Source organism: Oryzias melastigma, linkage group LG23 (assembly GCF_002922805.2).
Source record: "Oryzias melastigma strain HK-1 linkage group LG23, ASM292280v2, whole genome shotgun sequence".
NCBI classification, from domain to species: Eukaryota; Metazoa; Chordata; class Actinopteri; order Beloniformes; family Adrianichthyidae; genus Oryzias; species Oryzias melastigma.
This window is the reverse complement of record NC_050534.1, coordinates 22,776,203-22,787,435: the sequence shown is the minus strand read 5'-3', so window position 1 is coordinate 22,787,435 and position 11,233 is coordinate 22,776,203. Positions and strand designations below refer to the sequence as shown.

Genomic DNA, 11,233 nt, shown 5'->3' with positions numbered 1-11,233 from the left:
GAAAGCGCAGACAAGATATCACCAGTTGACCCATTGATTCACAGTCAATGGGTCACATCGCTGCATGACTAGACCATTCAAGTTTAAAAGTTAATGTTAAAAAAACTGTTGCAAAGTTTTTCTCCAAAACAAACAGTGGAATTACACAAACAGACGTTTTTGTGGTGGGAGAAAAAATACAAGTTGTCTCTGAATTTGAGTTTCTTGGAGTTTTAATTGATTCCAGACATTTAGGTCACAAATTTGAAAAGTTTCAAACTGTGTTAAATTCCATTTAGCCAATTTTAAATTCATCTGGTCACTTCTCTCAAAGCAGCTGAAATGTTCATGCACGCCATGATCTGTCAAATAACATATTGTCTCACAAACGTGATCAAACCCTAAAACCCACAGAGTCACTTTACAGACAATCAAAACACTGGATAAAAAACGGTATCATCACGGTGCTATTTTAGAGAAATATAAACTGTCTTTATTATTCAAACCTAATCTATAGAATGATTCACCGTCTCGTCGCCTCCACTAAACTCTGAGAGACACGAGGGCCGAGTCGTGGAGAACTCTGACCCCATCAGACGAGTCAGAATATGCAGTCATTTCATAAAGACGTAACAACAAAGCTGTCCACATTAATGGTTCTGTTTCAGCTGTTTCAGCTGTTTTACTGACTTAATGTGTCCACTCTGTTAATGTTTGTATCTCTAATTGATTGTTTTACTTTTGTATTTGAGTTTATTTTTATGCTGCTTTTGTTGTTGATTTAATGTTTGACATTTTAAACATGAATAAGAACCTCTACGCTGATTCTGCGACATTAGCTTTTGTTGTCACGTGTCCCTGAGAAATGAACCAAGAATCAATCAATAAACCGGATGTTATTACAGAGGGTGGGGGCGGAGCTTCTGAATCACCTGAAGCACACAAAAATAGAAACTTTACAACAACCGACAAAAAAATATGAAGACAACTCTAAAGCAAACACAAAAACACACAAAGAAACACACAAACACACATGTATTCGACACAAACACACAAAAACAAAGAGAACACAAACACACAAACAAACAAACACACAAACAAACAAACACACAAAGAAACAAACACACTCAAATACACACATGTATTCGACACAAACACACAAAAGAAGACAACACATAAAAAACAAAGAGAACACAAACAAACATACAAAGAAACAAACAAACACACACAGATACACACAAACACACGCCCCGACACGCACCTACAAACACACAAACACAGATGTGAGACACTTCTACACACGCACACATTCACACGCACCCAGATATGTGCAGACGCACAGACACGCGCGCGCACATCGGACGGAACCGGGTTCTGCGAAGCCGCGAGCGGTCCACCTTAAATCTGCGTTGGCGCGTACCACGTGACCGTGTTCCTGGAAAGTTCCTGGAAACGCGCGTCCGTGTTTGTGCTGATCTCGGTTACTGGGCCGCGGCGGCACGTTGGTTCCGGTCCCGTCGCGGGTTCGGACGGTACAGACGCGTCGGTGCCGCTCGCGCGCGCGGGACCAGTGTTTGCTTGGCTCCGTTCAGGCGCGGACCCGCGGCGCGTGCCCCGCCTCTGTGCATCGAGGACAGAGGTTCCCGCGGTCCGCGCGGGTGTGGATTCGGTCCGGATGGGTCGCGGTTCGATCCGGTACAGGATCCAGCTGGACCGGCCCGTCATGTCGCTCCTCGAGCCGCTGGTGAGTCCTCGTGCAGCCGCAGGTAGCTCAGGTGTTCCCGCACGCGCGCTGATGCGGAACCGGCAGCGGACCCGGTCCCGCTCGTTCGGCGCTTTGACGGTGCGCGCGCGCCCTCATCGCGCACACGCATGATGAGAGCCGTTCAAGTGGAACCGCACGCGGCTCGTGCGCGGTACCTCAGGCCCGCAGACGGAACCGTTCCTGCGGGGTTCGGATGTGGCTCCAGAACTTTAGTTCGTTAGTTCGAAGTCATTCAAACACCTAAAACTTTATGAACAGATTCGGCAAAGTTCGGTTCCGATTAGATCAAAGAGAACCGGCGGGTTAAGGATTCGGGAGGAAATGCTGCGGTTTAGGTCCAGATGTTGAGATTTTGGTTTTATAAACGACATTTTACATTGAAATAAATAAAAATGTTTGTTACATCTGGAGGCGGATCTCCTTCAGGACCGCGGGGTCTGAGTCCAGACCGGATCCCGGATCCCGGAGCGTCCCATGACCTGCCAGTCCCCCCAAACCACAGAGGGGGAGCCGCAGGCCGCCGACGAGACCCGCATCGCCTCCGCCATGAAGGAGCTGCGGAGCACCGGTGAGAGTCACGGACACAAACAAACAAACAAACAAACAAACAAACAAACAAACAAACAAACAAACAAACAAACAAACAAACAAACAAACAAACAAACAAAGAGATCAAAGGAGGAAAATCTTCTCTCCAGCTAACCTTTAATTACCACAAACACTCAGCTGACGTCTGCAGCGGGAATCGAACCACCGACCCTTCAATCACTGGCTGACCCGCTCTCACCGGGCCCGGTCCAAGAAGCAGGTTTTGTTGGAACTCTGAGTTCTGGAAAACTCTAGGTAACTTAAACCCGTCAAAGTGGGTCGAACTGAACCCGTTTCACGAAGCGGGCTGACCTGCTTCTTGGACCGGGCCCCGAGCCGCTGATGACGTCAAAAACATAAACATGGAGGAAAGGCGGAGTTACAGCCACCTCCACCGCTCTGGCCACGCCTCTTTAGTCTGTACACCTCTGAGGTTCACATGGATAATAGCTCCGGTCCGGTAAAACCGCTTTAGGGAAACCGATCTGCTATTGAGAACCGGAGGAGAACCGGAGGAGATCCAGAGGAGGAGAACCGGAGGAGAACCGGAGGAGATCCAGAGGAGGAGAACCGGAGGAGATCCAGAGGAGGAGAACCGGAGGAGATCCAGAGGAGGAGAACCGGAGGAGATCCAGAGGAGATCCAGAGGAGGAGAACCGGAGGAGATCCAGAGGAGATCCAGAGGAGAACCGGAGGAGATCCAGAGGAGATCCAGAGGAGGAGATCCAGAGGAGATCCAGAGGAGAACCAGAGGAGATCCAGAGGAGAACCGGAGGAGATCTAAAGTTTCAACTCCTTCAGTTCCTGAAAGACGAGCAGACGGACCTCCAGATTCTGGTTCTGGATTGTTCCAGGAGCCAAAAACCGGATTTCCTCTCTGGAGGTCCAATAGCATTCTGGCTGCTTTCTCCATCTTTAATTTCAGTTTTAATTCAACATTTTAATCTGAAAAGCAGTTCGTCTAAAAATAAATGAATAAACGTGTTCATGATAGTAAATGATGTATTCTGTAACCGAAGTTTTAGAGTCTTTTTGCTTCAGTTTACAAACTACAGTTATTATCTGATCAACAACGTTAAGATTTAATCCTCCGTTTGGATATTTAGAACCATCAAGGGTTCTGATACCAAAACATTTGATGATTCTGGTATCAGAACAGCAGAACCATTAAAGGGGCCCTACCATGAAAATTCTTCTTTTTGAGGTTTTAAGTGCATTAAACTCTTCATTCCTCTCTGTTAAGAACCTCGAAACAACATTGTCTTGTATTTAAGAATAATCCTCTATAAATCTGCGCTGTCTGCAGCGGCCCCTCCCATACCCACGAACACGAGTGGGTGGAAACGTGCTGATGTAAGATCGATGCAACAGCTCCCTCTAGGAAGAGTCTGTGCTGCAAGCTCCGCCCCCAGACTAACACAACACTGTATTTATCCACAGAACTAATGATAATCAGCAAAAAAACTTCGACAGAATATCGTCGATCTTCCAGTTGTGTCCCGTCTTCAAAAAAGCTCCACCTCAAACAGGAGTTTGTTAATCTCTTTCCACGGCGCTCCTTTAAAACTGTAGCTGTTGCATTAGCATTAGCTGTTGCATTAGCATTAGCTGTTACATTAATTCAATTCAATTCAATTTTATTTATATAGCCCAATATCACAAATTCAATTTGCCTCATTAGCATTAGCTGTTACTTTAACATTAGCTGTTGCATTAACATTAGCTGTTGCATTAGCATTAGCTGTTACTTTAACATTAGCTGTTGCATTAGCATTAACTGTTGCATTAGCATTAGCTGTTACTTTAACCTTAGCTGTTGCATTAGCATTAGCTGTTACTTTAACATTAGCTGTTGGGTTAGCATTAGCTGTTGCATTAGCATTAGCTGTTACTTTAACATTACCTGTTGGATTAGCATTAGCTGTTACTTTAACATTAGCTGTGGCATTAGCATTAGCTGTTGCATTAGCATTACCTGTTACTTTAACATTAGCTGTTACTTTAACATTAGCTGTTGGATTAGCATTAGCTGTTACTTTAACATTAGCTGTTGCATTAGCATAAGCTGTTACTTTAACATTCGCTGTTGCATTAGCATTAGCTGTTACTTTAACATTAGCTGTTGGATTAGCATTAGCTGTTACTTTAACATTAGCTGTTGGGTTAGCATTAGCTGTTGCATTAGCATTAGCTGTTACTTTAACATTCGCTGTTGCATTAGCATTAGCAGTTACTTTAACATTAGCTGTTGCATTAGCATTAGCTGTTGCATTAGCATTAGCTGTTACTTTCACATTAGCTGTTGCATTAGCATTAGCTGTTACTTTAACATTACCTGTTGGATTAGCATTAGCTTTTACTTTAACATTAGCTGTGGCATTAGCATTAGCTGTTGCATTAGCATTAGCTGTTACTTTACCATTAGCTGTTGCATTTGCATTAGCTGTTACTTTAACATTAGCTGTTACTTTAACATTAGCTGTTGGATTAGCATTAGCTGTTACTTTAACATTAGCTGTTGCATTAGCATAAGCTGTTACTTTAACATTCGCTGTTGCATTAGCATTAGCTGTTACTTTAACATTAGCTGTTGGATTAGCATTAGCTGTTACTTTAACATTAGCTGTTGGGTTAGCATTAGCTGTTGCATTAGCATTAGCTGTTACTTTAACATTAGCTGTTGCATTAGCATTAGTAGTTACTTTAACATTTGCTGTTGGATTAGCATTAGCTGTTACTTTAACATTAGCTGTTGGGTTAGCATTAGCTGTTGCATTAGCATTAGCTGTTACTTTAACATTAGCTGTTGCATTAGCATTAGCAGTTACTTTAACATTAGCTGTTGCATTAGCATTAGCTGTTGCATTAGCATTAGCTGTTACTTTCACATTAGCTGTTGCATTAGCATTAGCTGTTACTTTAATATTCTGTTGCATTAGCATTAGCTGTTACTTTAACATTAGCTGTTGCATTAGCATTAGCTGTTTCTTTAATATTCTGTTGCATTAGCATTAGCTGTTACTTTAATATTCTGTTGCATTAGCATTAGCTGTTACTTTAATATTCTGTTGCATTAGCATTAGCTGTTGCATTAGCATTAGCTGTTACTTTAGCATTAGCTGTTGCATTAGCATTAGCTGTTGCATTAGCAGCATTAGCTTCTGCCTTAGCATCACATGCTACTTTAGGATGAACCGTCGGTGACTTCCTGCCCCGCTCCCGTCCCTCCAGGTTGGTACTGGGGGAATCTGACCGCTAACGAGGCCAAGGCCGTCCTGCAGGACTCCTCAGAGGGCACCTTCCTGCTGCGGGACAGCTCCCAGACGGACTACCTCTTCACCATCTCGGCCATGACGTCGGCCGGTCCCACCAACTTACGGATCGAGTACAAACACGGCAAGTTCAAGCTGGACTCGGTGGTTCTGGTCCGGCCCAAGCTGAGGCAGTTCGACAGCGTGGTCCACCTGGTGGATTATTACTTCCAGCTGTCGAGGAGCACCCACAGATCGGATCCAAACTCTCAGCCTGTAGCCACGGGCCCCAACGGCACGGTGCAGCTGCTGCTCACCAAACCCATGTACGCGGCGGCGCCGTCGCTGCAGCACCTGTGCCGGATCGCCATCAACCGAAGGACGCGGCAGACCCAGAACCTGCCCATCCCCAACAGGCTGAAGGACTTCCTGACCAACTACACCTACAACGTGTAGGTCCGCTGTGACCCGTCCAAGAGGTTCTGAACGGGTTCACACACTCAAATGGAGAAGCAGCTGTTTGTCTTTAGTGCCAGCAGGTTCTGTAGAACCAGACCCGCAGTCTGCAGGCGTATGAGCGGCTCTAATGGGGGATTTTCTGTAAACTGTCCACAAACGTCTACTCGGTTCTGAAGAACGACCCGTTCCTGCAGCAGAACCACGAGCAGAACCGGGGAACATCTCCAGCTCAGGGCGCTGTGAGCCGCAGCGGCCTGATGATTTACAGCTCAAATTGAAGTGTGTGGGCGGAGCCTTATATTTACCCTCCAGGTCACCGCGAGGTGATGAACGTCATCATGTTTGTGTCAGAGCTGGTATCACCTGAGAGGACAGGTGTCTGCCCCGATCTCAGGTGGATCCAGAATCCAGAATCCTGATCGGCTGAGTCCACAACCAAAGTCTGAACCGAAGACTCACAACGCCAAAACGCCAAAGGTCGGGTTAGCTCCGCCTTTGGGTGTCTGCTCTGGGTTTGCTGCTGGCTTCCTGTTTCACTCATCCATCCATCCATCCATCTCTCCGTTCATCCGTTACTCCTCCTCTACATTCGGAGCAGAGTAGGAGCAGCTGATCTGCTCATATAGCATGCTAGTTGCTAGCATAGACATATACGGAGTCTCTGGTTGCTGATACTTCTTCATGAGGTCTCTCTGCAGCAGATAAACCTCTACTGCCGTCTACTGATGGAAGCTGGAACTACAACAGGAAGTGAGAAACCAGAAGAAGCTTCTTCACCTTTCACCTTTGACCTTATTTATGCTCCTCATCGGAGAGGGGGTGTCCCCCCTCCCTCATGAACCAAAGTCTCTGTTTTCTGACTGATCCGTGTTTTGGAACTTTGTTGTTTTCCTAAATGATCCCAAAGGCTTCAATGTTTGTCTGGAATTAAAAGACTTGATTCAGGTTTGGGTTGAGCTTCTTCTGGTGCTGGTCTGAAGACTTTGGGGGGAGGAGAAGGAGTCGGGGAGGAGGAGTAGGAGCCAGTGAGGAGGAGTAGGAGCCAGTGAGGAGGAGTAGGAGCCAGTGAGGAGGAGCAGGGGTCAGACAGGAGGAGCAGGAGTCAGGGGGGAGGAGCAGGAGTCAGAGAGGAGGAGCAGGAGTCAGACAGGAGGAGCAGGAGTCAGGGGGAAGGAGCAGGAGTCAGTGAGGAGGAGCAGGAGTCAGTGAGGAGGAGCAGGAGCCAGTGAGGAGGAGCAGGAGTCAGTGAGGAGGAGCTCTCTCACCGACACCTGCACCTCCTCTCCACAGGAAACCCTCCTCAGACCTCCGTCTGCTTCTCAACGACCGTAACGGAGATGCTAGATCCTCCTGATCCCAGGGAGAGATCAGGATCTGGATCAGGATTTCATCTGTGGATCCCTCCTGTCCGGATCTCCTGCTGGACCCTGAACTCCATGACCCCCAGAGACGGGGCTCCTAGTAAACACTGGAGCCTCCTGATTGGTCCTCGGCTGACCGTGACCGCGTGTTTGTGGCTCATCGACGTCTAAAGCAAACAGACGTCCTCAGAACTCAGGACGTGGTTTGACCCTTCCGGGCTTCTGTACAGTTTGTTCCTGCAGCCGTTCTGAGGCTCTGAGCCAATCAGGAGACGGCAAACACGGAGCAGGTGTTGTTTATGTCGCTGTTTTCTTCTGTTGTTTTGTGTCTCTGTTGTTGTTTATTGTGTTGTGTTGAACTGTGTGGACTCTGTTCAACACAAAGATCTCACACGTCAACCTTCCCGCTTTTCTAGTGGAAAACAAACTGCATCCACTGCAGCCTGCTCGTTCCACATCCTGATGGATCCAGGATCTTAGGAGACCCCGTCCTCACGCTGACCAGCCGGACGGACGGCGGTCCACACGTCTGTGCGTGACGTCACGGCGCCGTCGTCACGTGATTGGCTGGACATCCATGAGCTCTGAGATGGTTCCAGACGGTGAAGGTGGAAGGTTTTTCCATTGATACCTCATTATTAAAAACTATAAAGTATTTAAAATGTTATTTTGGGGCATAAAATGTTTGAAAATGAAGAGATTCAAAACTTATGAAGAAAATCCAAAAGTAAAAAAACTCTGAATCTGATGGAACAGAAAGAAAGTCAAAGTGGTTCTGGTTCTGATCGAACAAGTGGTGAGGGAAATCCTTTTTTTTAGAATCACATCGAATTTTCAGGTCCACGTGCACAGATCAGTTCTGATCCGATCCGACCCGATCGGACATCTGCTCATAACAGAGACTGATCCGGATTCTGCAGCTGATTTGATCAGGATCAAGTTTACTCCCCTAATTATTCAGTGATTTGTTTAATGCATTAAAATAACCCGAACTCTCCGCTCTGGACCATCTTCGGTCCCGAACCCATCAGAACCATCGATCCATTCACTTTTGAAAGTTCAAATCCGGGCGGTTCGGTGTAGAAACTTTAGTTCCGCTTCTCTGTTTCCAGTCGGGCACAATAACATGGACGGACACGGAGTTCCCGGACCGCCCGGTCCGGGCTGGCAGCTGTGATTTAGCCGGCACAGGTCTGGTTCCGGTTCGGATGGATCCCGCGCACAGAGCGGTACTCCGGAAGCTCCGCGCGGAACTCTGCAGCCAGCTGCTGGTCAGCGAATCCATACTTCCGGTTCTGTTCCAGGAGGGCGTGCTGACCCACGCGCACGTGGAGGACATCGAATCGGAACCGACCGACACGCGGAAGAGCCAGAAGCTGCTGGACATCCTCCCGAACCGCGGGCCCGGAGCCTTCCCCGCCTTCATGCGGTCTCTGGCGGACTTCAGCTGGATCCGGGACCGGCTGCTGCATGAGCTGCAGGCCGAACCGGAACCAAGAACCGCAGGTGAGGGTGCAGCACACCTGACACCGGTTCGAGGGTCCGGTCCAGAGCGGATCCGAACTTTGAAGAAAAGCAGGAAAACCCGGAAACGACCCTTTTCTGTTTAGGTCCGATTCTAGAAACTTGACTGAAGAAAAGTTCAAATCGATCAAAAGTTATTGATCACGTGATCAATAACTTTTGATCGGTTCTGAATCTGTCATTCACCAGCAGAACCGAGAGGGCGGAGCTAAACCCGATGATCGATCAGCTGATCTAGTTTACATCACTTCCTGACTCATTAGAGGTTCTTTTCAGACATTCACCAGAACAGAACCGGTTCTGGACCTGAGATCCACTGAGCTTCCTGTTTTTAAATTCTGTGTTCCATCAAAAACAAAGTTCATATGACGTACATGAAGTATTCATGAAGTACTGCTAAAGTACTTGTAAAGTACAGTAGTACGTATTCAACCATCATTTGGATTCGGGTCACATGATCCGAGCTCTTCCAGGAACCGGGCCTCGTTAGCTGGATTCTCCAGAACATCTGGACTTCAGCCTCAAACTCCTCTGGTTCTGAGGATTTCTTCTATTGGGTCGGTTCTGCTGATTCTTGTCAGGAGGATTCTGGCCGGTCCAGCTGAGGTTCTGAACCTGGTTCTGCTGAGGGACTGTCCTGCTGGTTTGAAAACGTCTGGTTCTGAACAGGTGATCCGGTTCTGCTGGAATGATCTGGATCTTCAGGATCAAAGGAATCTCGGTTGTTCTGCTTTGATGATTCTGGACTTTGATCGGCAGGTCCAGACCCGGTTCTTCACTGAAGAACTGGACTCCAGTCTGCTTGTATCCAGTTCCAGTCCGAGTTTCTGTCAGAATTGGATCTTTATCCTCAGTCTAGAATTGGGTCAGCAGAACCACACCTCCACGGGCTGCTGCTGGTAGTGGGTGGAGCCTACACGGCCCTCTCTTTGCTCCGCCCAGTGTCCATGTTTGAAACATTAGGGGGCGGAGTTAAATCCCATCAACCTCGACTTTTTTTGGCCCTTCAGCTCCAGTGTTCTCCATGATCAGAACCGACCCGGTTTGAGACAGATCCAGTGTAGGACACATTAAAGTCTTGAGTGAAGGTTCTGCTGAGTTCTAACTGGATGGTTCTGTCTGCAGGGTCCTGTCACCTCTCAGACTCGGTTCTGCAGAGGGTTCTGTCGGATCAGGAGCTGTGCCGGCTGTCGTTCCGCATCGGCGCTGAGTGGGAGGTGGTCCTGAAAGATCTGGGTCTGTCCGCAGAAGCCGTGTTCCGGTGCCGGTCCGATCACAGCCTGAGCACTCAGGCGGCGGCGCTGTCCGGCCTGGTTCTGTGGAGACGGTCTGGAGGGAGGAGCGCCACGGCGAGGAGGCTGCTGGAGAGCCTGACGGCCGCCGGCGTGCACGAATCCGTGCTGGAGGAGGTTCTGGCTCGGCCCAACAGCTGACAGAACCGGAAAGGAGATCTAGATCCTGATCCGGGAGAGACCAGAACGCTGCTTTGAATAAAACTTTATTAGTTTGACTCCAGATGACAACCCCCCCCCCACCCACCCACACACACGTTGTTGTTTTTGAACAGATTTTCTCATTTAAATTAAAAAAATCCTCGAAGTTTTGATGGTTTCTGGATGAACACAAACACACACAACACACGTGGAAAACCAACACAAAAACAAACGGAACCTGAAGAGCTGTGAAGCCCCGCCCACCTGCACAGGTTGTGGTTTTAAGGTGGACTGAGTGATTCACAGTGATCCTCACAGGTGAGGCGGTCCCGCACGTGAGCCGGTCCCGCAGGTGAGCCGGTCGAACGTTCTGATCTTTGGGTTGAAAACGCAGATTAAGGAAGGTGAATTCTCGTCTGATCTGTAAAGTTTCTGATCTGTAAAGTTTCTCGTTAACTGAAAGAGTCAAATGTCGTTTGGACTTTTCTATGGAATAAAGTCTGAGTCCGCAGATCACCTGCGCGTGAGTGCAGGTAGAATCTCGGGTATGGATTTATGGAACACCGGCCTGCAGCTCCGTGCTGCCCCCTGCTGTTCATCTGTCAGAACAGTTCCAGTTTGTGGAATAAAACTTTACAAACAAATCTGAAAAATCCTGGAAGAACTTCAAAATGTTTACACGAAAATGGATCAAAAAACGCTTTCTAAGAATGAAGGATCATCTGATCCTCTCAGGATTATTAGAGGATCAGCTGATCTAGTCAGTTTGAAACTGAAACTGGTTTCGTATCGTTATGCTGCAGACCTCCGTGACGTCACGCGCGTCTTCATAACTGTTTGGGTTCCGTCCAGACTTGAACCGGTCTGCCCCCC

General features: G+C 47.8%; 2 protein-coding genes across 4 annotated transcripts; both read left to right on the top strand.

Annotated features, from left to right (window-relative positions):
• Positions 1 to 1,304: 1,304 nt before the first annotated feature.
• On the top strand, positions 1,305 to 6,987 carry socs2 (suppressor of cytokine signaling 2). Of its 2 annotated transcripts, none has more exons than XM_024284974.2 (3): positions 1,305 to 1,723; positions 2,156 to 2,312; positions 5,564 to 6,987. In XM_024284974.2, exons 2-3 carry the CDS (start codon positions 2,219 to 2,221, stop codon positions 6,037 to 6,039), a joined length of 570 nt encoding a protein of 189 aa, XP_024140742.1. In that variant the 5' UTR covers positions 1,305 to 1,723; positions 2,156 to 2,218; the 3' UTR covers positions 6,040 to 6,987. The 2 variants fall into 2 exon arrangements, with proteins under 2 accessions (XP_024140742.1, XP_024140734.1); XM_024284966.2 differs by having other exon boundaries at positions 1,307 to 1,723; positions 2,171 to 2,312.
• Positions 6,988 to 7,189: 202 nt separating this feature from the next.
• Positions 7,190 to 10,437, top strand: cradd (CASP2 and RIPK1 domain containing adaptor with death domain). Of its 2 annotated transcripts, XM_024284952.2 has the most exons (5): positions 7,190 to 7,693; positions 7,820 to 8,011; positions 8,516 to 8,632; positions 8,708 to 8,909; positions 10,053 to 10,437. In XM_024284952.2, exons 3-5 carry the CDS (start codon positions 8,612 to 8,614, stop codon positions 10,358 to 10,360), a joined length of 531 nt encoding a protein of 176 aa, XP_024140720.1. In that variant the 5' UTR covers positions 7,190 to 7,693; positions 7,820 to 8,011; positions 8,516 to 8,611; the 3' UTR covers positions 10,361 to 10,437. The 2 variants fall into 2 exon arrangements, with proteins under 2 accessions (XP_024140720.1, XP_024140712.1); XM_024284944.2 differs by having other exon boundaries at positions 7,193 to 7,693; positions 8,516 to 8,909.
• The last annotated feature ends 796 nt before the right edge of the window (positions 10,438 to 11,233 follow it).

What these genes read in the sequence shown, in the direction of transcription:
- socs2 (XM_024284974.2), top strand. Translation starts at nt 2,219, where the DNA reads ATGACCTGCCAGTCCCCCCAAACCACAGAGGGGGAGCCGCAGGCCGCC. An exon ending in GAAGGAGCTGCGGAGCACCG is followed by an intron (nt 2,313 to 5,563) that starts GTGAGAGTCACG and finishes CCGTCCCTCCAG; the next exon opens with GTTGGTACTGGGGGAATCTG.
- cradd (XM_024284944.2), top strand. Translation starts at nt 8,612, where the DNA reads ATGGATCCCGCGCACAGAGCGGTACTCCGGAAGCTCCGCGCGGAACTC. An exon ending in ACCGGAACCAAGAACCGCAG is followed by an intron (nt 8,910 to 10,052) that starts GTGAGGGTGCAG and finishes TTCTGTCTGCAG; the next exon opens with GGTCCTGTCACCTCTCAGAC.